The sequence below is a fragment of the Hylobates moloch genome, unplaced genomic scaffold (assembly GCF_009828535.3).
Source record: "Hylobates moloch isolate HMO894 unplaced genomic scaffold, HMol_V3 SCAFFOLD_10, whole genome shotgun sequence".
Lineage (NCBI taxonomy): Eukaryota > Metazoa > Chordata > Mammalia > Primates > Hylobatidae > Hylobates > Hylobates moloch.
The window spans coordinates 17,208,773-17,233,053 of NW_026652285.1; the positions used below are offsets into that span (position 1 = coordinate 17,208,773).

A 24,281-nucleotide genomic window follows, 5' to 3' on the forward strand; every position below is an offset into this window, starting at 1 on the left:
GCCCGGCCGAGAAGTTAGATTTTAAAAGGCACAATTGATTGTAGGGAGACTAGTTGGTTGGGAGAATGGTGTGATGACTTGAAAGATTGAAGATATCAGGCACAGTAGTCACGGTGGAATTGTAGACAGATTGAAGAACTTTTTAGGAGAGTAACTAAAAGAATCTCATTGACTTTATATTGGGGGATGGGTAAAGAAGAAGGAATTGTCAAAGATGGAGTTGAAATTGTTGGCGTGGACAACTAAGTGGAATGTGATGTCATTAACCAAGTTACGGAATACAAAAGAGGGTATTACATTTGAGGGAAATAAGTTTGATTTTGGTATATAGGATTTGAGGTATCTGGGAAATCCAATAGGCTTCTGGATATATACATAGGTCTTGAGTAGAAAGGTTCAGAAGGGAGATAACAGATTTAGTAGTCATTAGTATATTAGTAGTTAAAGTCAGTTTGATGACTCTGTGAGTCCAAGCTTCAGTTGCTTTATATGTTGTTCATTCATATCTTTTTGAGAGATTAGCCTTGCAGGAATGTGGCATGATAACTACTACTTCATAGTACAGTGCTAGTCCTTTTCCTTAGTTTTCAATTTTTTTTTTCTGTGAACTTCTTTTTTTTTTTTTTTTTTTTTGAGACAAAGTCTCACTCTGTTGCCCAGGCTGGAGTACAGTGGCACGATCTCGGCTGACTGCAACCTCAGTCTCCTGGGTTCAAGCAATTCTCCTGCCTCTCCCAAGTAGCTAGGACTACAGGCGCACACCACCACACCTAGCTAATTTTTGTATTTATAGTAGAGACGGGGTTTCACCATGTTGGCCGGGGTAGTCTCGAACTCCTGACCTCAGGTGATGCACCTGCTTCGGCCTCCCAAAATACTGAGATAACAGGCGTGCGCCACCATGCCCGGCTAATTTTTTGTATTTTTTTTTTTTTTTTTTTTTTGAGACAGAGTCTCGCTGTCGCCCAAGCTGGAGTGCAGTGGCGCGATCTTGGCTCACTGCAGGCTCCGCCCCCCAGGGTTCATGCCATTCTTCTGCCTCAGTCTCCTGAGTAGCTGGGACTACAGGCATCTGCCACCTCGCCCAGCTAATTTTTTGTATTTTTAGTAGAGACGGGGTTTCACTGTTAGCCAGGATGGTCTCAATCTCCTGACCTCGTGATCTGCCTGCCTCAGCCTCCCAAAGTGCTGGGATTACAGGTGTGAGCCACCGTGCCCAGCCAATTTTTTGTATTTTTAGTTGAGACTGGGTTTCACCAGGTCTCGAACTCCTGACCTTGTGATCCGCCTGCCTCAGCCTCCCAAAGTGCTGGGATTACAGGCCTGAGTCACCATGCCCGGCCCCTTTCCTTTTTTTTTTTTTTTTTTTTTTTTTTTTTTAGTAGAGACAAAGTCTTAACTGTGTTGCTCAGGGTGGTCTCAAAATCCTGGCCTCAAGTGATCCTCCTGGCTCAGCCTCCCAAAGTGCTAGGATTTTAGGTGTGAGCCACTGTGCCCAACCTTTCTTTTTTAACTGGTATCACTTTCCACTTTTTTGGAGGATTCTTTTTGTAGCTTGTTTGCAAGGTAGGACATCCTATTTTCAACTTCTCCCCCTTCTTGCTATTATTCAAAGCAATTGGTCATTCAGAACAAAGACTTACGTATTTCTCTGTCTCTACTAAGAGCTAAAATGTAAATATTTAGTGTTTTCTCCGTCATACCCACCCAGAGTTTATGTCCTGATGGAAGAAACAAGTTAACTCTCAATCATAGAGTTAAGAGTGATGATAGAGGTCTTTAGAGTGTAATGGAAATATGTTAACCCTTAACCCATATTTGGGGAGAATCAAGGAAGGCTTGTGCATGGAGGATTGTCCAAAGTAAGACCTGAAGGATGCGTACGATTTAGGTGAAGAGTCAGAGGAAGATCATTGGCAGCAGAGGGACCATTGTTTGTGAAGTGCAAGAAGCTTAATATTTCATTTTCACTGTTTGGAATGAATAGCTTGTCTTTTATTTATTTATTTACTTATTTAAAAAAAATTTTTTTTTTTTTTGAGATGGAGTCTTGCTCTGTTGCCCAGGCTGGAGTGCAGTAGCGGGATCTCGGCTCACTGCAAGCTCCGCCTCCCGGGTTCACGCCATTCTCCTGCCTCAGTCTCCCGAGTAGCTGGGACTACAGGCGCCCGCAACCATGCCCAGCTAATTTTTTTGTATTTTTAGTAGAGACGGGTTTTCATTGTGTTAGCCAGGGTGGTCTCGATCTCCTGACCTCGTGATCCGCCCGTCTCGGCCTCCCAAAGTGCTGGGATTACAGGCGTGAGCCACCGCACCCGGCCTATAGCTTGTCTTTTATGAAAAATGGGTTTTTAACTCTGTTGTACTAAACAATAATACATATCTTTAAATAAAACATTTTTCTTTTCTTCTGGACAACTGCAGGAAATCTCAGAATAGCTGTGCAAGTAAAAATTTAGAATCTTGAAAAATAGATATTAGATTTCTAATCCTCCTAATACCTCCATTTTTTTCTTTATTTTTTTTTATTTTTATTTTTTTGAGACGGAGTCTCGCTCTGTCGCCCAGGCTGGAGTGCAGTGGTGCAATCTCGGCTCACTGCAAGCTCTGCCTCCCAGGTTCACGCCATTCTCCTGCCTCAGCCTCTCCGAGTAGCTGGGACTACAGGCGCCCGCCACCGCGCCCGGCTAATTTTTTGTGTTTTTTAGTAGAGATGGGGTTTCACTGTGGTCTCGATCTCCTGACCTCGTGATCCGCCCACCTCGGCCTCCCAAAGTGCTGGGATTACAAGCGTGAGCCACCGCGCCCGGCCTATTTTTATTTTTATTTTTTTTGAGATGGAGTCTTTGTGTGTTGCCCAGGCTGGAATGCAGTGGCGTGATCTTGGCTCACTGCCAGCTCCGCCTCCCAGGTTCATGCCTTTCTTCTGCCTCAGCCTCCTGAGTTGCTGGGGCTACAGGCGCCCGCCACCACGCCTGGCTAATTTTTTTGTATTTTTAGTTGAGACGGGATGGTCTCGATCTCCTCACCTTGTGATCTGCCCTCCTCGGCCTCCCAAAGTGCTGGGATTACAGGCGTGAGCCACCGCACCCGGCCCAGCATTGTTTTTTTCCTTAAGTAAATCTAGGAAGCTAACCCCTACTTAAAAGTAGACACTTTGTGGGAAAGTTTAAAAAGTCTTTGACATGGTCAGGCATGGTGGTTCATGCCTATAATCTCAGCACTTTCGGAGGCAGAGGTGGGTGTATCGCTTGAGCCTAGGAGGTCCCAGGGTTCGAGACCAGCCTGGGAAACATGGTGAAATCCCATCACTACAAAAAAATACAAAAATTAGCCGGGCATAGTTGCTCATACCTGTAATCCCAGGTACTTTTGGAGGCTGAGGCAATAGGATTGCTTGAGCCCAGAAGGCGGAGGTTGCAGTGAACCAAGATCACATCACTGCACTCCAGCCTGGGGGACTGAGACCCTGTATCAAAAAAAAAGTCTTTGACAAGCTAATTCTAAAATTTATATGGAAAGGCAAAGGGACTAAAATAGCCAAAACAATTTTGAAAAAGGACAACAGAGTTGGAAGACTCATACTATCTGATTTCAAGACTTAATAAAGAGCTACAGTGATCAAGACAGTGTGGTATTGGCAGAAGGATAGATACATAGATCAATGAACAGAACAGAGGTTCAGACATAGATTCAGGCCGGGCACGGTGACTTATGCCTGTAATCCCAGCACTTTGGGAGGTCGAGGTGGGGGATCACTTGAGGTCAGGAGTTTGAGACCAGCTTGGCCAACATGGTGAAACCCCGTCTCTACTAAAACTACAAAAATTAGTGGGGCGTGGTGGTGGGCACCTGTAGTCCCAGCTACTCAGGAGGCTGAGGCAGGAGAATCACTTGAACCCAGGAGGCAGAGGTTGCAGTGGCCGAGACCATTCCACTACACTCCAGCCAAGGTGACAGAGCGAGACTCTGTCTCAAAAAAAAAAAAAAAAAGAAACGTTCACACTATTAAGTATGGCTATTGATATTTGACCGAGGTGCAAAGGCAATTCAGTGGAGAAAGAATAGTCATCTCAACAATTACACCTAAATGTAATTTGTAAAATTATAAAATATTTTTTATTATTTTATTTTTATTTATTTATTTATTTAATAGAGATGGGGTTTTGCCAAGTTGCCCAGGCTGGTCTCAAACTCCTGGGCTCAAGCCATCTGCTCACCTCAGCCTTCCGCAGTGCTGGGACTACAGGTGTTAGCCACCATGCCCGGCCTAAACTGTGAGATTTAAAAGAAGATAAGAGGAAATCCTTATTACATTGAGTTAGGCAAAGAGTTCTTAGATATGACACCAAAAGCAAGATCCATAAAATAAAAAATTGATAAATTGGGTTTCATCAAAATTAAAAACTTTTGCTTTGCAGAAGACTATCAAGTAGATGAAAATATACGCAACACACTGGGAGAAATGTTTGCCAATTATGTAGCAGACATACAGCTTATATTAAGAATGTATAGGCCGGGTGTGGTGGCTCACACCTGTAATCCCAGCACTTTGGGAGGCCGAGGCAGGTGGATCACGAGGTCGAGAGATCGAGACCATCCTGGTTAACACGGTGAAACCGCTTCTCCACTAAAAAACAAAAAATTAGCCGGGCGTGGTTGTGGGCGCCTGTAGTCCCAGCTACTCGGGAGGCCGAGGTAGGAGAATGGCGTAAACCTGAGAGGCGGAGCTTGTGGTGAGCCAAGATCGCGCCACTGCACTCCAGCCTGGGCAACAGAGTGAGACACGCTCTCAAAAAAAAAAAAAAAAAAAAAAAAAAGAATGTATAAAGAGGCTGGGCGAAGTGGCTTATGTCTGTAATCCCAGCTCTTTGGGAGGCCGAATGGGTGGATCACGAGGTCAGGAGATTGAGACCATCCTGGTTAACACAGTGAAACCTCATCTCTACTAAAAATACAAAAAATTAGCCAGGCATGGTGGCTTGTACCTGTAGTCCCAGCTACTTGGGAGGCTGAGGCAGGAGAATCTCTTGAACTTCGGAGGTGGAGGTTGCAGTGAGCCGAGATCACAACACTGCACTCCAGCCTGGGCAATAGAGCAAGACACACTCTCAAAAAAAAAGTCCAGATGCGGTGGCTCACGCCTGTAATCCCAGCACTTTGGGAGGCCGAGGCAGGCGGATCACGAGGTCAGGAGATGGAGACCATCCTGGCTAACATGGTGAAACCCTGTCTCTACTAAAAATAAAAAACAATCAGCCGGGTGTGGTGGCATGCGCCTGTAGTCCCAGCTACTCGGGAGGGCGAGACAGGAGAATCGCTTGAACCTGGGAGGCGGAGGTTGCAGTGAGCCGAGATCGCGCCACTGCACTCCAACTCCAGCTTGGGCGACAGAGCGAGACTCGTTCTCAAAAAAAAAAATAAATAAAAATAAAAATGACCTAAGTATCCAAGTGAAATAAAAATCTGTGTTCACAAAAAAACTTACATGTGACTGTTTACAGCAGCTTTATTTATAGTCACCACAAACTGGAAACAACCTGAGTGACTCTCAGCTGGGGAATGGATAAACAAACTGATACATCTACACAATGGAATACTACTCAGCAATAAAAAGGAACTGTTCATATATGCAATAACATGAATGAAACTCATTGGTATTATGCTTAGTGAAAGAAACAAAACTCAAAAGGCTATGGTCTGTACGATTGCATGTGTATGATGTTCTGGGGAAAACTCAACTATAAGGACAGTGGGGAGCAGATCAGTGATTGCCTGGGGATAAGACTAGAGAGAGAGTGGGCCGGGCGCAGTGGCTTATGCCTGTAATCCCAGCACTTTGGGAGGCCGAGTTGGGGTGGATCACCTGAGGTCGGGAGTTTGAGACCAGCCTGACTAACATGGAGAAACCCTGTCTCTACTAAAAATACAAAATTAGCTGGGTGTGGTGGCGCAGCTTGAACCCAGGAGGCGGAGGTTGCGGTGAGCCGAGATGGCGCCATAGCACTCCAGCCGAGGCAACAAGAGCTAAACTCCATCTCCAAAAAAAAAAAAAAAAAAAAGAGTAGAGAGAGGGTGGCCAAGCGTGATGGCTCATGCCTGTAATCCCAGCACTTTGGGAGGCCAAGGCGGGCAGATCTCGAGGTCAGGAGTTCGAGATCAGCCTGGCCAATGTAGTGAAATCCCGTCTCTACTAAAAATACAAAAATTAGCCGGGCATGGTGGGGCACGCACCTGAAGTCCCAGCTACTCGGGACGCTGAGGCAGGACAATCGCTTGAACCTGGGAGTCGGAGGTTGCAGTGAGCCGAGATGGCGCCACACTGCACTCCAGCCTGGTGATAGAGCGAGACTCTGTTTCAATAAAAAAAAAAAAAAGTAGAGAGTTGACTGCAAAGAGGTAGTATGAGGAAATTTTTTGGGGGTGACATGACTGTTCCGTATTTTGATTGTAGTTGTGGTTACACAACTATGCATTTATGAGAACTCTTAGAACTGAACACTAAAAGGGTGTTATTTTTGTCTGGGGCGGAGAAGGGAGACTTTAAAGACTAATTCCAGAAATGTAATTCCCTAAATACATTTGAATTTTTAGCTTAATTTTCTTTTTTAATACATTTTACATAATTAAAAGTGAAAAGTCTAGAAAATTTAAATCCTTTTGAATTTATTTGACTTAGAAATGCAGTTGTGTGTTTTTTTTTTTGTGACAGAGTCTTCTCTGTAGATCAGGCTGGAGTGCAGTGGCACAATCACAGTTCACTGCAACCTATGCCTCTGGGCTCAAGCGATCCTCCCACCTAAGCCTCTTGAGTAGCTGGCACTAGAGATGGCGCGCCACCACGCCTATCTAATTTTTTGTGGGTATTTTTTTTTTTAGAGATGGGGTTTTGCCATGTTGCCCAGGCTGATCTTGAACTTCTGGGATCAAGTGATCTGGTCACCTCAGCCTCCCAAAGTGCTGGGCTTACAGATGTGAGCCACTGTGCCCAGCTCACTTTGTTTTTTTGAGACAAGGTTTCCCTCTTACCTAGCTACTCGGGAGGCTGCGGCAGGAGAATCACTTGAACCCGAGAGGCGGAGGTTGCTGTGAACCGAGATCGCACCATTGCGCTCCAGCCTGGGCAACAAGAGTGAAACTCCGTCTCAAAAAAAAAAATAAATAAAATAAAATTTGGATTTGACCTTGATTTCTCGTTACCCCTTATCCGACATATCTGGTTGGTCCCAGGTCTGATTTTTAACCTTGAAGGTCTCCTAAATCTGCATTTTTTTCATTTCTACCATATTGCCAAATTCTTGGATGAGACCTTTTTTATTTCTTACTTCGACAGTTACAGTAGCCTCCTCACTAATCTGCATGTCTCAAGGCTTATCACCCCTCTGGTCTATCCACCACACTGCCACAAGAGTGATCTTTTTTTTTTTTTTTTTTTTTGAGACGGAGTCTCACTCTGTCACCCAGGCTGGAGTGCAGTGGCGCGATCTCGGCTCACTGCAAGCTCCGCCTCCCGGGTTCACGCCATTCTCCTGCCTCAGCCTCTCCGAGTAGCTGGGACTACAGGCGCCCGCCACCACGCCCGGCTAATTTTTTGTATTTTTAGTAGAGACGGGGTTTCACCGTGGTCTCGATCTCCTGACCTCGTGATCCGCCCGCCTCAGCCTCCCAAAGTGCTGGGATTACAAGCGTGAGCCACCGCGCCCGGCCACAAGAGTGATCTTCCTAAGTTGTAAGACTACTTATGCCCTTTCCCTTTAAGGCCCTTCATTACCCTAGTGCCTGATACATAGCAGATGCTTGATTCCATCTTCCTTCCTCACTTTATTATATTTTTGCTCAAGCTGTTTTCTTTTCTTCCAAGAACATTCTTCCAAAATAGACAAACATAACCACTTATCTGAACAAACATAACCAAGACTCTCCTAATTAAGCTTTAGGATTTAGCTCATAGTTAATTTCTTCTGTGAAGTCTTCCCTGTTCCCAAGGCAGTATTAATCACTCTTGCTGATGGGCTACTCTGACATTTTACTATCCTGCTAACATTACCTTTATTATTATTTTTTACATTGTTTAAATGACAACATCTCATTCTATAAAATAGAATGCATGTTCCTTACATTTATTATTTAATTGCTATTCTGTTTCCTCATCTGGATTGTGAGCTTTTTGTAGGTAGGGATTATTCCTTTTTCACTTTTTCTTTTTTTTTTTAATAGACAAGATCTCACTGTGTTGCCCAGGCTTGGAGTGCCATGGCACTCATAGCTCACTGCAGCTTCTAAACTCTTGGGCTCAAGCAATCCTCCTGCCTCAGCCTCCCACGTAGCTAGGACTACAGATGCAAGCCAGCGTGCCAATTAATTTTTAAAATTGTGGAGATGGGGTCTCAGTATGTTGTCCAGGCTATTTTTTTTTCTTTTTTGAGACAGAGTTTAATTCCCCACCAGGCTAGAGTATAGTAGTGCTGTTATAGCTTACTGCAACCTCAAACTCCTGGGCCTAAATGATCCTCTCGTGTCAGCCTCCCAAGTAGCTAGGACAATAGACACTAGCCACTGTGCCTGGCTAATGAAAAAAAAATTTTTTTGGCAAAGACAAGGTCTTGCTATATTGCCAATGCTGGTCTCAAGCTCCTGGCCTCAAGTGATCCTCCCACCTCAGCCTCCCAAAGTGCTGGGATTACAGGTGTGAGTGCCTGGCCCTCTTTCACCTTTTTAACTTCAGCACCTAACAACTAAGCCTGCCAAATGTATTGAGTTTCTACTATGTTTTCAGCATTGGCGGTACACAAAACAAGATAGACAAAGTCCCTGCTGTTATGGAGCTTACATTCCAATGAGGGCAGACAACAGTTTTTTTTTTGTTTGTTTGTTTGTTTTTTTTTTTGAGACGGAGTTCCACTTTTGTTGCCCAGGCTGGAGTGCAATGGCGCCATCTTGGCTCACCACAACCTCTGCCTCCCAGGTTTAAGCAATTCTCCTGTCTCAGCCTCTCAAGCAGCTCAGATTACAAGCATGCACCACCACGCCCGGCTGTTTTTTTTTTGTATTTAGTAGAGATGAGGTTTCACTGTGTTAGTCAGGCTAGTCATGAACTCCTGACCTTAGGTGATCCACTGGCCTCGGCCTCCCAAAGTGTTGGGATTACAGGCGTGAGCCACTGTGTCCAGCAACAGACAGCTTTTTAAAAATCAGTTAATGGCCGGGCGTGGGTGGCTCATGCCTGTAAACCCAGCACTTTGGGAGGCTGAGGCAGGCAGATCACTTGAGGTCTGGAGTTCGAGACCAGCCTGGCCAACATGGTGAAACCCTGTCTCTACTAAAAATACCAAAAATTAGCTGGGTGTGGTGGCATGAACCTGTAGTCCCAGCTACTCTGGAGGCTGAGGCAGGAGAATCGCTTGAACCGGCAGGCAGAGGTTGCAGGGAGCCCAGATCTTACCACTGCACTCCAGCCTGGGCTACAGAGCAAGACTCAGTCTCAAAAAAACAACAACAACAAAAAAACAGTTAATGACCGGGCACGGTAATCCCAGCACTTTGTGAGGCCGAGGTGGGCGGATCACTTGAGGCCAGGAGTTCAAGACCAACCTGGCCAACATGACAAAACCCCATCTCTACTTTTATACAAAAATTAGCTGGGCATGGTGGTGGGTGCCTGTAATCCCAGCTACTTGGGAGGCTGAGGCAGGAGAATTCTTGAACCCGGGAGGCGGAGGTTGCAGTGAGCCAATATCACGCCACTGCACTCCAGCCTGCGAGACAGAGCGAGACTCCATCTCAAAAATAAAATAAATAAAAATCAGTTAATGATAAATACTGTACAGAAAAATAGAGGATGTGATAGTATGAATGGATAGCTACTTTAGATTGGGAGAATATCTCTTTAAGGATATGGCATTTAAGGTCTAGGAGTATATGAAGATCAGCAGATCAAACATTACAGTGCAGAGCGCCTAAGGAGGAATGAGCGTGGTGTGTTGGAGGAACAGAAATCAGGCCAGTGTTTGAATACGGTGAATGAGGGAGAAAATGACAAGAGATGACAGAGGCAGAGGCTAGGTGACAGTGAGATTTGGAAGCTAGGGTAAGGTGTTTTGTTTCCTTTGGAGTGTTTTTTTGTTTTTGAGATGGGATCTCACTCTGTTACCTAGGTTGGAGTGCAGTGGCGCAATCTTGGCTCCCCGTAACCTCCACCACCGGGCTAAGGGATCCTCCCACCCCAGCCTCTCAAGTAGCTGGGACCATAGGTGCACACCTCTACGTCCGGCTAATTTTTTTGTATTTTTGGTAGAGACCAGATTTCACCATGTTGCCCAGTCTGGTCTCAAACTGCTAAGCTCAGGCAATTCACCTGCCTTGGCCTCCCAAAGTGCTGGGATTTCAGGTGTGAGCCAGTGCACCCAGCCTCCTTTGAAGTTTTTAAGTACGAGTATGATATGAGTTGATTTGTGACTAGAAAGAATGTTGAGTTGCTATGTTAGAAATGGATTGTAGTGCGGTGCAGTGGCTCACGCCTGTAATCCCAGCACTTTGGGAGGCCAAGGCGGGCTTATTACCGAGGTCAGGAGTTCGAGACCAGCCTGACCAACATGGAGAAACCCCCGTCTCTACTAAAAATACAAAATTAGCTGGGCGTGGCGGCACATGCCTGTAATCCCAGCTACTCGGAAGGCTGAGGCAGGAGAATTGCTTGAACCCAGGTTGTGGTGAGCTGAGATCACGCCATTGCAATCCAGCCTGGGCAACAAGAGTGAAACTCCACCTCAAAAAGAAATGAGTTGTAGAAGGAAGCAAGGAGACCAGTAACAAGGCTCTTTGCATGAATCAAATGAGACTTTATGGTAACTTGGACTGGGGTGATGGTATAAAAGCTGTGGAAAGGTGGACAGATTTGGCATATCTTTTGGAAGTGAAGTTGACAGGGCTTGCTTTGGAATTGTTACACCTTTGGAAGTGAGGTAATAAGGAATCATGGGTAACTTCTATATTATTGACTGGAGCAACCAGGGAGGTAAATGGTTGACGCTGTTAATTGATATGGGTAAGACTAGCAGAATATAATTGTCAAGAATTCTTGGACAGTGGTGGCTCATGCCTGTAACCCAGCACTTTGGGAGTCTGAGACAAGAGGATCGCCTGAGCCCAGGAGTTTCAGACCAGCCTCGGCAAGATAGAGAGACCCTGTGTCTACAAAAAATAAGAAAATTAGCCGGGTGTGGTAGTACATGCCTGTGGTCCCAACTACTTGAGGAGCTGAGGTGGGAGGATGGCTTGAGCTCAGGGGGTGAAGGTTGCAGTGAGCTGTGATTGTGCCATTGTACTTCAGCCTTGGCAACAGAGTGATAACTTGTCTAAAATTAAAAAAAAAAAAAAAAAATTCTCGGCCGGGTGCGGTGGCTCACGCCTTTAATCCCAGCACTTTGGGAGGCCGAGGCGGGTGGATCATAAGGTCAGGAGATCGAGACCATCCTGGCTAACACGGTGAAACCCTGTCTCTACTAAAAATACAAAAAATTAGCTGGGCGTGGTGGTGGGCGCCTGTAGTCCCAGCTACTTGGGAGGCTGAGGCAGGAGAATGGCATGAACCTGGGAGGCAGAGCTTGTAGTGAGCCGAGATTGTGCCACTGCACTCCAGCCTGGGCAACAGAGTAAGACTCCGTCTCAAAAAAAAAAAAAAAATTCTCTTTTGGTCCTGCCAAGTTTGAGATACTTGTTAGGTATCCAAATGGAGAAATTAGACAGGCAGTTGGATAGAAATGCTTGGCATTCCTAGGAGAATTCCGAGCTGAAATAGATAGAATTTGAAGTTATGGAATATAATCAGGAGGTCATCTACGGATGGTTTGTGGCTAGAGAAGGGCAATTTGAAAGAGAAGGAATAGCTAGTGAGATAGGTGGAAAACCCAGAAAGTGATGTTATAGAAGGCAAGTAAAGAATTGTTTCAAGAAGGGAGTGGTCAGCCTGGGTAACATAGTAAGACCCTGTGTCTACAAAAAATAGAAAATTAGCTGTCTGTGGTGGCACATGCCTATGGCAGTCCCAGCTATTCAGGAGGCTGAGGTGGGAGAATTGCTTGAGTCTGGGAGGTTGAGGCTGCAGTAAGCGGTGATCGTGTCACTGCACTCCAGCCTAATTGCACCACTGCACTCCGTGTGACAGAGCTAGACACTTTCTCAAAAAAAAAAAAAAAAAATAGAATGGAGTGGTGAGCTCTGTTGAATGCTATATAGAGGTCACGTAACAGAGAAGTACTCACAGGATTTGACAACCTGGGGACCTAGGGATTATTGGTGACTTCCAGTAGAACCGTTCATTGGAGTGGTGGAAATATAAGTCTAATTGTAGTGGATTGAGGGGGAAAAATAAGATGAAGAAACATTTGATCCTTTTTTTTGTTTTTGTTTGGTAACAGGTTTTGGCACCTAGTTTCTTTGAAAACTTCCTGTGTCATTGTAACTAAGTACTTACCTGTTTGTATTCCAGTTGAATATGTTTTTTTTTTCCCCCAAGATGGAGTCTCGGTCTTTTGCCCAGGCTGGAGTGCAGTGGCGCAATCTTGGCTCGATGCAACCTCTGCCTGAGTTCAAGTGATTCTCCTGCCTCAGCCTCCTGAGTAGCTGGGACTACCTGCGCGTGGAACCACGCCTGGCTAATTTTATATTCATATATATATATATATATACATGTATATGTATACATATGTGTATATATATATGTGTATATATGTGTGTGTGTGTGTATATATATATATTTTTTTTTTTTTTTGAGTGGTGTTTGTCTTTGCCAGGCGGGCGGATCACGAGGTCAGGATGTCGAGACCATCCTGGCTAACATGGTGAAACCCCTTCTCTACTAAAAATATAAAAAATTAACCGAGCGTGGTGGCGGGCGCCTGTAATCCCAGCTACTTGGGAGGCTGAGGCAGGAGAATGGCGTGAACCCGGGAGGCAGAGCTTGTAGTGAGCCAAGATCATGCCACTGCACTCCAGCCTGGGCGACAGAGCAAGACTCTGTCTCAAAAAAATATATATATATATTTTTAGTGGAGTCAGGGTTTGGCCAGGCTATCTCAAACTCCTGACCTCAAGTGATCTGCCCGCCTTGGCCTCCCAGAGTGCTGGGATTACAGGCGTGAGCCACCGCACCCAGCCTGACTATGTATTTTTGTTGAATTAGTATCTTTCAGTGTTTTTGTGCCATTATTTTATTTTATTTATTTATTTATTTTGAGACGGAGTCTTGCTCTATCGCCCAGGCTGGAGTGCAATGGTGCCATCTCGGCTCACTGCAACCTCTGCCCCGTCAGGTTCAAGCGATTCTCCTGCCTCAGCCTCCTGAGTAGCTGGGATTATAGGCATGCGCCACCACGCCCAGCTAATTTTTGTATTTTTTGTAGAGATGGGGTTTCACCATGTTGGCCAGGCTTATCTCCAATTCCTGACCTCATGTGATCCACCTGCCTCAGCCTCCCAAAGTGCTGGGATTACAGGCATGAGCCACCTCTCACCCGGCCCTGTACGATTATTTTAGATGGACTCCTATTTCCAAAAAGCTGCTTTAACTACTTTTATGAGCAATACAGGTAACTGGTGAGCAAATGAGACTTTTTATAAGGGTTAGGCCCTTGGTCTATAAGAAAAGCAGACTGACATGACCTTGGTCTTAAAGTACATCAGGTTTCTCAGCTGTCAAATGAGGATAACAGGACCATTTTGGCTTGTTGGGTGGTTGTGATGCATGACTACTAATGAAAATAATTGTAAAACACTTTTGCAAGTTAAAGTGTCATATAAATGCTAAATAGTAGTTCTTTATTGGGATGTTGTGAAAATAAGCAACATGCTGTCTATTGGGAGGCCTTAAGTTCCTTTTGAGGAGGCAATATATTTTTATAAGTACTATTATATCACTTTAGAATGTTCATATTATTAGAGTTTTGGCCAGGCACGGTGGCTCACACCTGTAATCCCGCACTTTGGGAGGCCGAGGTGGGTGGATCACTAGGTCAAGAGATCGAGACCATCCTGGCCAATATGGTGAAACCCCGTCCGTACTAAAAATACAAAAATTAGCTGGGCGTGGTGGCACGTGCCTGTAGTCCCAGCTACTTAGGAGACTGAGGCAGGAGAATCGCTTGAACCCGGGAGGGGGAGGTTGCAGTGAGCCGAGATCGCACTGTTGCACTCCAGCCTGGCAACAGAGCGAGAGTCCATCTCACAAAAAAAAAAAAAAAAGAGTTTTACCAGACTGGGCACAGTGGCTCACTCCTGTAATCCCAGCACTTTGGGAGGCTGAGGCAGGTGGATCATTTGAGGTCGTCAGGAGTTTGAAACCAGCCTGGCCAATGTGGTGAAAACCCATCTCTACTAAAAATACGAAAAAAAAATTAGCTGGGCATGGTGGCGGGTGCCTGTAATCCCCGCTACTTGGGAGGCCAAGGCACGAGAATTGCTTGAACCTAGGAGGCGGAGGTTGCAGTTAGCCGAGATCGTGCCACTGCACTCCAGCCTGGGTGACAGAGCGAGACTTTGTCTCAAAAAATAAAAGTTTTACCATCTTTGCTTTTTGGTTCAGATGAAGAATGAATTCCACCTTATGATAGTTGCAATGCTGAATGTTTAAAGGACTGATGGGAGTGACTTACTGTGTCTATATTTATAGCATCACAGCCAATCAATAGAAACACTCACAAAAGACACTGAAAAAAATTTTAACTTGCTATAGGTAACACCTTAAAGACATTTTAATGTAGGATTAGGTGATTGTTGCAGTTAGGCTTTGAAGAGTGACATGGTGCCATTTTAGACAAAACTAACACTCCTTGTTCCATACCAGAGTCTAAATATAGAATCAGTGGCATCGTTACCTGTAACGTACTTAGGAACTACATTGAAATTTGAATCTGTTGAACTAAATTTTTCTCAGCCTTTTAAGTGACATTAACAGTAGAGGAAAATTGGGATGTTGTCTAAAAGCCGATAAGGGAAAACTGAAATCGTTATGGGATAGTCTGCTGACGTGCTGGGAACTTTACCCTGACACCTCAGCTGGGATCGTATATATTGTTTTTAGTATAGGGACCTGTGTGTTGCTAATTTTAGAACAAAGTAACATGAAGTTTTTTTTAGCTTTATGCAGGTTGGAATGGAATCTTTTTTTCTGGAATTTGAGTTCTTTCACAATCCATTACGTTTTTGTATCAAGGACAAGTGAAAGGCTTAGGTTTCTTTTCCTGTTTGATGGGAAGACTGTACTTGCTTTTGCTGGACTCAGGCATTATCTGCTTTTCGTTTGCATTTGCATTTGGTGACTGCTAAAAGGGTCCTTGAATGACATGCTTTCACAGCAAAGACAGTTGAGTAATTTTATTTTCTTAGAGACGTTTTATTTCTGTGATTGTAGTAAGACTCCCTGTTACTTGCTTTCATCATCAGCTTTGTTCATTCTAGGCTTAGGGATTGGCTTCAACTGTTTTACATTCATAGGCAAAGGTTCATTTTATATTCATATTTTAGTTCTCTTGGATTTAATTTGTAGCTTATATGTATCTATTGTATTGAATAGTTTCCTTCCTAGATTAGGTATTTCATAAAACTTCTAAATATTTTTAGGAATGTATTAGTTATGCTTGACATCTTTATCATTATTTTTTTCATTCAAAATAGCCCAAGTTTCTCTGGAAGCTTGCAGTTGGCAGTACTGTCAAGACAAAATGCCTTTAGGATTGTATGGAGAAGGCACTTTCCACCACTACCTAACAAAATGGAATATATGTATAATTTTTGACTTTATGTATTTCTTCTGTGATTTACTAGCTCATATTCTTTGAATATTTACCCCTTTGGTTATTTGTCTTCCTTTTATTTACTTATAAAAGTTCTTTGTATATTGTGGCATTCAACTCTTTTTTTTATGTGATGTAAGTATTCCTTAAGGCTATGAATAAGAAGTGAGAAGGGAAGCTATTGCATTAAATGCTAATCCAAGATGGTGTTTGGTTAAATTGTTTTATTGTTTGCCTTGATTATTTGACCAGTGGTAAGCTTCTTTTGTCTCCCTTTCCAAAGATGCATAGAAAAGCTCCTTCTGTCTGAAGTAAAGTGTTGGCTCTGTGTTGGTTATAATTTGCTTTTTCTGGCTTGCACAGCCTTCTTTTTGTTTTCTGTCTTCTGACAGATTATAGGATTGTGGGGAAACAGCGTCCAGGGCTTTTTCAGGAACTGTGCCATTTTATCTACAGGAGAAGCCATTGGCTTTGGCACTAGAAGGGAATTGGCTGTGCATTTAAAGATGCCAAATCATGCTCGATTCACAAGTTTGCTGTCTCATTTTGTCTATGTGTGTGAAACTTTTTCAGGATTTTGGCTTTTTACTTTTTCTACCATGTGCTACCCCATCAGTATGAAAAATTAACAACTTGCCCCTTCTCTCCAGCTCTCTACTCCCAGAACATATAACCCAAACATCCTAAACCATAACAAATGATGGAGCAGTCATTTTGAAGATTAGGGAAAAATATACCATACAAGTGTTTCCCTTTGGCACCCTTGTCGTGACTTTGAGTTTTAATTCTGGTTTATCAGTCATTCCTATAGAGTCTTTTTATTTTTATCTTTATTTTTTATTTTTATTCTTATATTTTTTGAGACAGACTCTCGCTCTGTCGCCCAGGCAGGAGTGCAGTGGCGCCATCTCGGCTCATTTCAAGCTCCGCCTCCCAGGTTCACGCCATTCTCCTGCCTCAGCCTCCCAAGTAGCTGGGACCACAGGCGCCTGCCACCACGCCCAGCTAATTTTTTGTATTTTTAGTAGAGACGGGGTTTCACCATGTTAGCCCGGATGGTTTCGATCTCCTGACCTCGTGATCCGCCCGCCTCAGCCTCCCAAAGTGCTGGGATTACAGGCGTGAGCCACCGTGCCTGGCCTATTTTTATTTCTTTAAAGACAGGGTCTTGCTCTGTCACTGAGGCCTGGAGTGCTGTGGCACGATCATAGCTCACTATAACCTTGAACTCTTACTCCTGTGCTCAAATGATCCTCTCACCTCAGCCTCCCAAGTAGCTGGAAGTATAAACCACCCCCTGGCTGGGTGCAGTGGCTCACGCCTGTAATCCCAGCGCTTTGGAAGGCCGAGGCGGGCGGATCATGAGGTCAGGAGATCGAGACCATCCTGGCTAACACGGTGAAACCCCGTTTCTACTAAAAATGCAAAAAAAATTAGCCGGGCCTGGTGGCGGGCACCTCTAGTCCCAGCTACTTGGGAGGCTGAGGCAGGAGAATGGCGTGAACCTGGGAGGTGGAGCTTGCAGTGAGCCGAGATCGCGCCACTGCACTCCAGCCTGGGCGACAGAGCGAGACTCCGTCTCAAAAAAAAAAAACAAAAACCACCCCCTATACCCCACCTTCATGCCTTTTAAACTGCATACAATAGATTTTGAAGCCGAACCAACTAATTATTTTAGCAAATCTTCTTTACCAGAAAATGCTTCTACTTTCATAGATAGAAGTTTAAAGATACCATCTAGGTATAGGTTATTTCCGTTTAGACTAAGGCCAGAAACGTTGTTATTAGGAGAAAAAGCCAATTTGGATACGCTGGTTTGTCTAGTGTGAATTATTATATATAGGCACATGTTTTTCCTCTCTCTTCTAGGAATGATTCTCCTTCTGTCCTGTCCCATATCCATAGTCTCCCAAAGTCATGGGTTTGATTCTCTACTCTGCATTCTCTGTTGTAGTTTGCCTATTATCATTATTATTATTATTTATTTATTTTTTTTTTGAGATGGAATTTTACTCTTGTTGCCCAAGTCGGAGTGCAATGGCACAATCTCGGCTCACTGCAACCTCTGCCTCCTGGGTTCAAGCGATTCTCCTGCCTCAGCCTCCCGAGTAGCTGGGATTATAGGCGACCACCATGGCCGGCTAATTTTTTGTATTTTTAATAGAGACAGGGTTTCACCATGTTGGCCTGGCTGGTCTCGAACTCCTGACCTCAGGTAGTCCAGCCTCGGCCTCCCAAAGTGTTGGGATTACAGGCGTGAGCCTCTGTGCCTGGCCTTATTATTATTATGATTATTAATTTTTTTTTTTGAGACAGAGTCTCGCTCTGTTGCCCAGGCTGGAGTTCAGTGGTGCGATATCGGCTCACTACAATCTCTGTCTCCCAGGTTCAAGCAATTTTCCTATCTCATCCTCCTGAGTATCTGGGATAACAGGCATGTGCCACCACGCCCAGCTAATTTTTGTATTTTTTAGTAGAGACGGGGTTTCACAATGTTGGCCAGGCTGGTCTCGAACTGCTGACCTCAGTTGATTCATCTCCTCAGCCTCCCAAAGTGCTGGGATTACAGGTGTGAGCCACTGCGCTGGCCTTATTACTTTTTTTTTTTTTTAACAGGCATGTCTTCCCTAACTAAACTAAGTACTTTAAAGACAGACCACATCTTATTCATCTTTTTGTCTCTGGGGTCTAACAGAATTTCTGGCATACAGGAATACAGTACATATTTGATGATGTTAGTGAATGAGTAAAACAAAATCCCAGATTTTATTTGGATTTTTATACTCCCCTCTAGTGTCTGAAACAGAAAGTGCAGCCAGTTAAAACCCTTTAACTACTGTTACACCTTGCTACTTTGAAGTGATAGTGCCAGGAATTCCCTTAAAAAAAATTACCATAGTGTTTTTCTCAGGCCTACTGTTCTCTTGAAGTCTAATGAACAATAAAGGTTTTATCAAAGTTTCTATGCTCTGTGTCATGGGTGTTTGAATTCTGTAAATATGATGTAGCAGTTCTTTATGAGGAAATTGTCTTTTTAAGACTGTTTGCCTTCTTTTCGGGTTCAATCATTGTTATTTTTTTGTTTTTGTTATTCCCTTCTACTGGGAACTGTGTCGTTTTGATTGGAGTAAATTAAGTGTCAAAGTTACATTTTATTTTTTTTTATTGTTATAAATGCCATTTAGGAAATTTGCAAAATAGGGTGCTCAAGAAATAATGAGGTGCAAACTGATCAGTCTAGAGGGATGTTACCTAAACTAGTTTTTAGTCTAGCCTAATTGATCTCTTCCATCTATTTTTGAGAGATGTTTATGTTTTAATATCTTTTACTGACTATAAAAGACATGTTCAACATAGTTTAAAGATGATAAAATCTGTAATTTCACTAAGTTAACATAGTAAAAATGACAAAATTAATGCTTTTTATTTACTTATTTATTTTTTGAGACGGCATCCCACTCGCCCAGGCTGGAGTGCAGTGGCGTGATCTTGGCTCGTTGTAATCTCTGCCTCCCGGGTTCAAGCAATTTTCCTGTCCCAGCCTCCCGAGTAGCTGGGATTACAGGCCCCTGCTACCATGCTGAGCTAAATTTTTTTTTTTTTTTTTTTGTAGCGATGAGGTTTCACCATGTTGGCCAGGCTGGTTTTGAACCCCTGACCTCAAGTGATCTGCCGCATTCAGCATCCCAAAGTGCTAGGATTACAGGCGTCAGCTACCATGCCGTGCCTTAATATTTTCTTTCTTTTTTTTTTTTTTGAGACGGAGTCTCGCTCTGTTGCCCAGGCTGGAGTGCAGTGGCACGATCTCAGCTCACTGCAACCTGCGCCTCCCGGTTTCAAGCGATTCTCCTACCTTAGCCTCCTGAGTAGCTGGGATTACAGATGTGCGCCACCATGCCTGGCTAATTTTTGTAATTTTTTTTAGTAGAGACGGGGTTTTACCATGTTGGCCAGGCTGATCTCAGTCTCCTGACCTCGAGATCTGCCTGTCTTAGCCACCAAAAGTGCTGGGGTTACAGTCGTGAGTCACCACACCTGGCTGCTAATTTTTGTATTTTTTGTAGAGACAGGGTTTCACTGTGTTGCCCAGGCTGGTCTTGAACTCCTGAGCTCAAGTGATCCACCCACCCCAGCCTCCCGAAGTGCTGGGATCACAGGCATGAGCCACTGCACCTGGCCCGCTTTTTTATTTTTTAAAAGATGTAATAAAACAAATTCTCTTCTTCACTTCTCCCTACCTATAGTCTTATTCTCTCAATAACTACTATTGACAGATTGGTGTAACATCTAGATATTATATTGGACCAAGAGATGTATATTTATATGTGCTTAAAAAATAGATGTGATGCTGGGCACGGTGGCTCATGCCTTTAATCCCAGCACTTTGGGAGGCTGAGGGGGAGTGGATCATCTGAGGTCTGGAGTTCAAGACCAGCCTGGGCAACATGGTGAAACCCCGCTTCTACTAAAAATACAAAAATTAGCCGGGCACGGTGGCTCGTGCCTGTAATCCCAGCTACTCGGGAAGCTGAGGCAGGAGAATCGCTTGAGCCTGGGAGGCAGAGGTTGCAGTGAGCCAAGATTGTGCTGTTGCACTCCAGCCTGGACAACAGAGCGAGACTCTTATCTCAAAAAAAAAAAAAAAAAGATTGGCCAGGCACGTTGGCTCATGCCTGTAATCCCAGCACTTTGGGAGGCCGAGGCAGGCAGATCACTTGAGGTCAGGAGTTTGAGACCAGCCTGGCCACCATGGCGAAACCCTGTCTCTAGTAAAAATAGAAAAGTTAGCTGGGCGTGGTGGGTGCACCTGTAATTTCAGCTACTTGGGAGGCTGAGGCAGAACTGCTTGAACCTAGGAGGCGGAGGTTGCAGTGAGCCGAGATTACACCACAGCATCTCACCACTGCACTCCAGCTTGGGCAACAGAGCGAAACTCTGTCTCAAAAATAAATAAAATAAAAACAGGCATGTCATACAGCTCCTTTTCCATCTTCCATGAGTACTGAGGTTGTTATATATGAAATGTTTTGAGTTCCAAGGTAGGCTAGACTGCTTAATTTTAAAGTTTTGTTTTAAATTATAGTAGTGTTTGGGGGGATTAAGCAGTGTTGTAGAATGTGATGTAGATATTTAGTGTTATGCACTTGCAAGAACTCTGAATAAAAATGACATTCTAGGTAATAGCTTGCCTTCCCTGACCCCCGTTTTCTTTTTCTTTTCTTTTTTTTTTTTGGAGTTAGAGTCTTACTCTCACTCAGGCTGGAGTGCAGTGGCACAGTCTCTGCTCACTGACTCTGCCAAGTAGCTGGGACTACTGCGCGAGTTAACCACGCCTAGCTACGTCTAAAATTTGTGGTAGAGATGGGGGTCTCACCATGTCACCATGTTGACCAGGCTGGTCTCGAACACCTGGGTTCAAGTGTTCTGCCCGCGTTGGCCTCCCAAAGTGCTGGGATTACAGGTGAGACACACCGCGCCCGGCCAGTTTTCTTAAATGAGCCCCATGTAGTGCTCTATCACTACACCCAAGAAAATATACCACAGTGTTTTAAATGTCCTATTCCATGCCGGGCGCGGTGGCTTACGCCTGTAATCCCAGCACTTTGGAAGGCCGAGGCGGGCGGATCACGACGTCACGGGATTGAGACCGGCCTGGCTAACACAGTGAAACCCCGTCTCTACTAAAAATACAAAAAAAATTTAGCTGGGTGTGGTGGCGGGCACCTGTAGTCCCAGCTACTCCAGCTACTCTGGAGGCTCAGGCAGGAGAATGGCGTGAGCCTGGGAGGCGGAGCTTGCAGTGAGCCAAGATCTTGCCATTGCACTCCAGCCTGGGCAACCGAGCGAGACTCGGTCTCCAAAAAAAATTGAAACAACTGTCAAAATCAGGAAAGTAACATTGACACATTACTTCCATATAATTATCAGATCCTCTTCAAATGTTGCTTATTATTATACCAGTTATATGCTTTATAGCAAAAAGGATCCAGGTCAGAATCACACATTGCATTTATTTTTCATGTTGTCTTAGTCTCCTCCAGTCTGGTTGCTGAGAGTATGTTCCCCATAATATTAGGTGTATGACTGAACATGGATTAGGTTGTTTGCTTCCTAATTGTACTGAAACCTGCTAAAGGAGTGGTATCTTGGGATTTAACTGGATTGGATACATCCAGCTAAATACATTGGATGTTTTGTATCTGGAACAGGTTGGAGCCAACTATGTGTGTTTTTTTTGTATGTGTATTTTTTTTTTTTTGGCTGATGATTTCATGTATTCCCTTCTCCTCCACCCCACCAACTTCTAGATACATACTTTCCCAACATGCCTCCACCCGCCCCCCCCCCCTTAATTTCTGCGTCACGGGAAGCAGGAGTTTCCGACAGGGAGGAGTGATGTGTGCAATTGACTTAATATGCAATCCTAAATCCGTCCACTGTTACAGTGCAGTGCAGTTGATTAGACTAGAGGCAGAGACGCTTGGGGAGCATCTTTTTACTGTCGAGTGTCTCCAGGTGGCAATTGCTGTTTAAGTCTGAGGCACTCTGGGAGGTATCGCGTGGGTGGGGGGGGGGGTCTCCTAGTACCCAGGCAGAAAGTGGGAGGGGACAGAGGGAGAAGGAGTGCGAAGGGGCGCAGCATCACCTGGCCCAGCTACGGGATGCTTGGCTCCTGGCTTTGGGGTGGGGGCCGGGAGAGATGGGGGCAGCCCTAACAAAGAGGAGCCGAGTCGGGCCGGGTCCGCGGGTAGCGGGCCTATCCCGGTGGCTGACCTCCCTGTGGGCCTCCCCAGTTGGCTGTTTGGCGAGTCGCTCTGCTGGCTCCCTGGCTCTCCATTGGCTGTGCAGACAGGAGGGGGCTCGCGAAGAGCCAGGGTGGAGGTGAGGGGGCGGGGCTGGCTTCCGGCGGCGGCTGGGAGCAAGCGGCAGCCGGCTGGGGGAGGGGGTGTCGGCGCACCGCGGAGTCCTGCGCTCCGTGAGCCTGGCACCCGGAGCAGCCGCCTCCCCCTCCCCCTGCCTAGACCGCTAGAAGCCCCCTCTCTTCCATCCTCCCGGGGTGGGGGTGAGCTGGGCTCAGCTGCCCAAGGCGGGCGGGGCGGAGCCAGGAGCCCCACCGAGCGCTGCGGAGCGAACCTCACCTTTCCAGGGCGCACGGTGTGTGTGTGCTTTTTCTAACGCGACCCCGACTTCAGCCGACTTAACCTTGTAAGAAAAGGGGAAATGGAATGGGAAATAATGTCTCTGGATCCCATCAGTTTATTTTGATTATCTGTTTCTACCCTTCATCATTTTTTTTCCTTCCCTTCATCTCACCCCTGCAGATGGGTAAGGAGATTCAGGACTCTTATCTCTTTTTACTGATGTGTCGATATCGGTCGCATAGTAAAATGCACAGAGAAGAAAAGAGGAGCCCTTTTTTGTGTGATATCTGATGCAGTAAACCGTAATTAAAAAAAAAAAGGCAAGCTAGGAGTGGATATTTGGAACTGTACTGCATCCGTGTCCATTAAGGTTGTCTTCACCATTTTCCTCCTTGGGACTGCCTTGATCAGCAATAACAATCTGAAAGGAGAGGAGGTGCTAGTGGAAAGAGGGAGCAGCCCCAGTCAAATGGTGGTTAAAGGAAATCCTGATAGTTGTTAGCGATTAACTCTGCTAAAGTCTCTTCCTGGAGTACGTTGTCACCGGCTTTGTGTAGTAGCTCATCTCTGTTGCAGAAACCTGACTAGAGCAGGCAAACTTACCTTGCTGTTGCTGAAACTTAAAAGTCTTATCTTTTTCCCTGTTGGTATATTTCTCATATTCACAGACCCTCGGAGGGATTAGTTTCTGTCGTCAAAAACCAAAACCAAACTTAAAAAAACAAACCTCCAGATACGTATTTTAGTTCGTGTTTTTTTGTGTTTTTTTTTTTTTGAGACGAGTCTCGCTCTGTTGCCCAGGCTGGAGTGCAGTGGCCCGATCTCGGCTCACTGCAACCTCTGCCTCCAGGTTTCAAGCGATTCGCCTGTCTCAGCCTCCTGAGTAGCTGGGATCACAGGCGCCTACTACCATGCCCGGCTAATTTTTTGTGTTTTTAGTAGAGATGGGGTTTCACCATGTTGGTCAGGCTGGTCTCGAACTCCCGACCTCGTGATCCGCCTGTCTTGGCCTCCCAAAGTGCTGGGATTACAGGCGTGAGCCACGGCACCCGGCCTCGCTAGTTTTTTAAAAAAGGTTCCTCTCCCTAAATTTTATGAATTTGGGTGCTGTAGCATTACAACTTAAATGCAATTTATCTTTTTTGAGTTCCTTTTCTGCTTCATCTTAGGGATCCTTTCTTTCTGAAGAACACCCATCTCCAGCCAAAATCGGGAACCTCTTTGTAGGCTTTAAATTGAGAAAAACATTTTTAGTGGAAAATAGAAAATCCAAAATTTTTGATGTTAGAAACAAAGGGAGTGTGTGTGTGTGTGTGTGTGTGTGTGTGTGTGTGTGTGTGTGTGTGTGTGT

The 24,281-nt window shown here is 44.9% G+C and overlaps 2 protein-coding genes across 2 annotated transcripts in view; one reads left to right on the top strand and one right to left on the bottom strand.

Annotated features, from left to right (window-relative positions):
• The window catches only part of ERAL1 (Era like 12S mitochondrial rRNA chaperone 1), a 54,034-nt gene extending 30,444 nt beyond the window's left edge, over window positions 1-23,590 (bottom strand). Inside the window, exons 1-3 of the mRNA XM_032163167.2 lie at window positions 23,534-23,590; window positions 23,282-23,351; window positions 22,563-22,722 (exon numbers count right to left, since the gene is read on the bottom strand). Coding sequence (XP_032019058.2) covers window positions 22,563-22,722; window positions 23,282-23,351; window positions 23,534-23,590 — 287 coding nt within the window. The remainder of the gene's footprint in view (window positions 1-22,562; window positions 22,723-23,281; window positions 23,352-23,533) is intronic.
• FAM222B (family with sequence similarity 222 member B) overlaps window positions 22,696-24,281 on the top strand; it is a 57,616-nt gene continuing 56,030 nt past the window's right edge. Inside the window, exon 1 of the mRNA XM_032163168.2 lies at window positions 22,696-22,994. The gene's annotated coding sequence lies outside the window, so the exon portion shown is untranslated. The remainder of the gene's footprint in view (window positions 22,995-24,281) is intronic.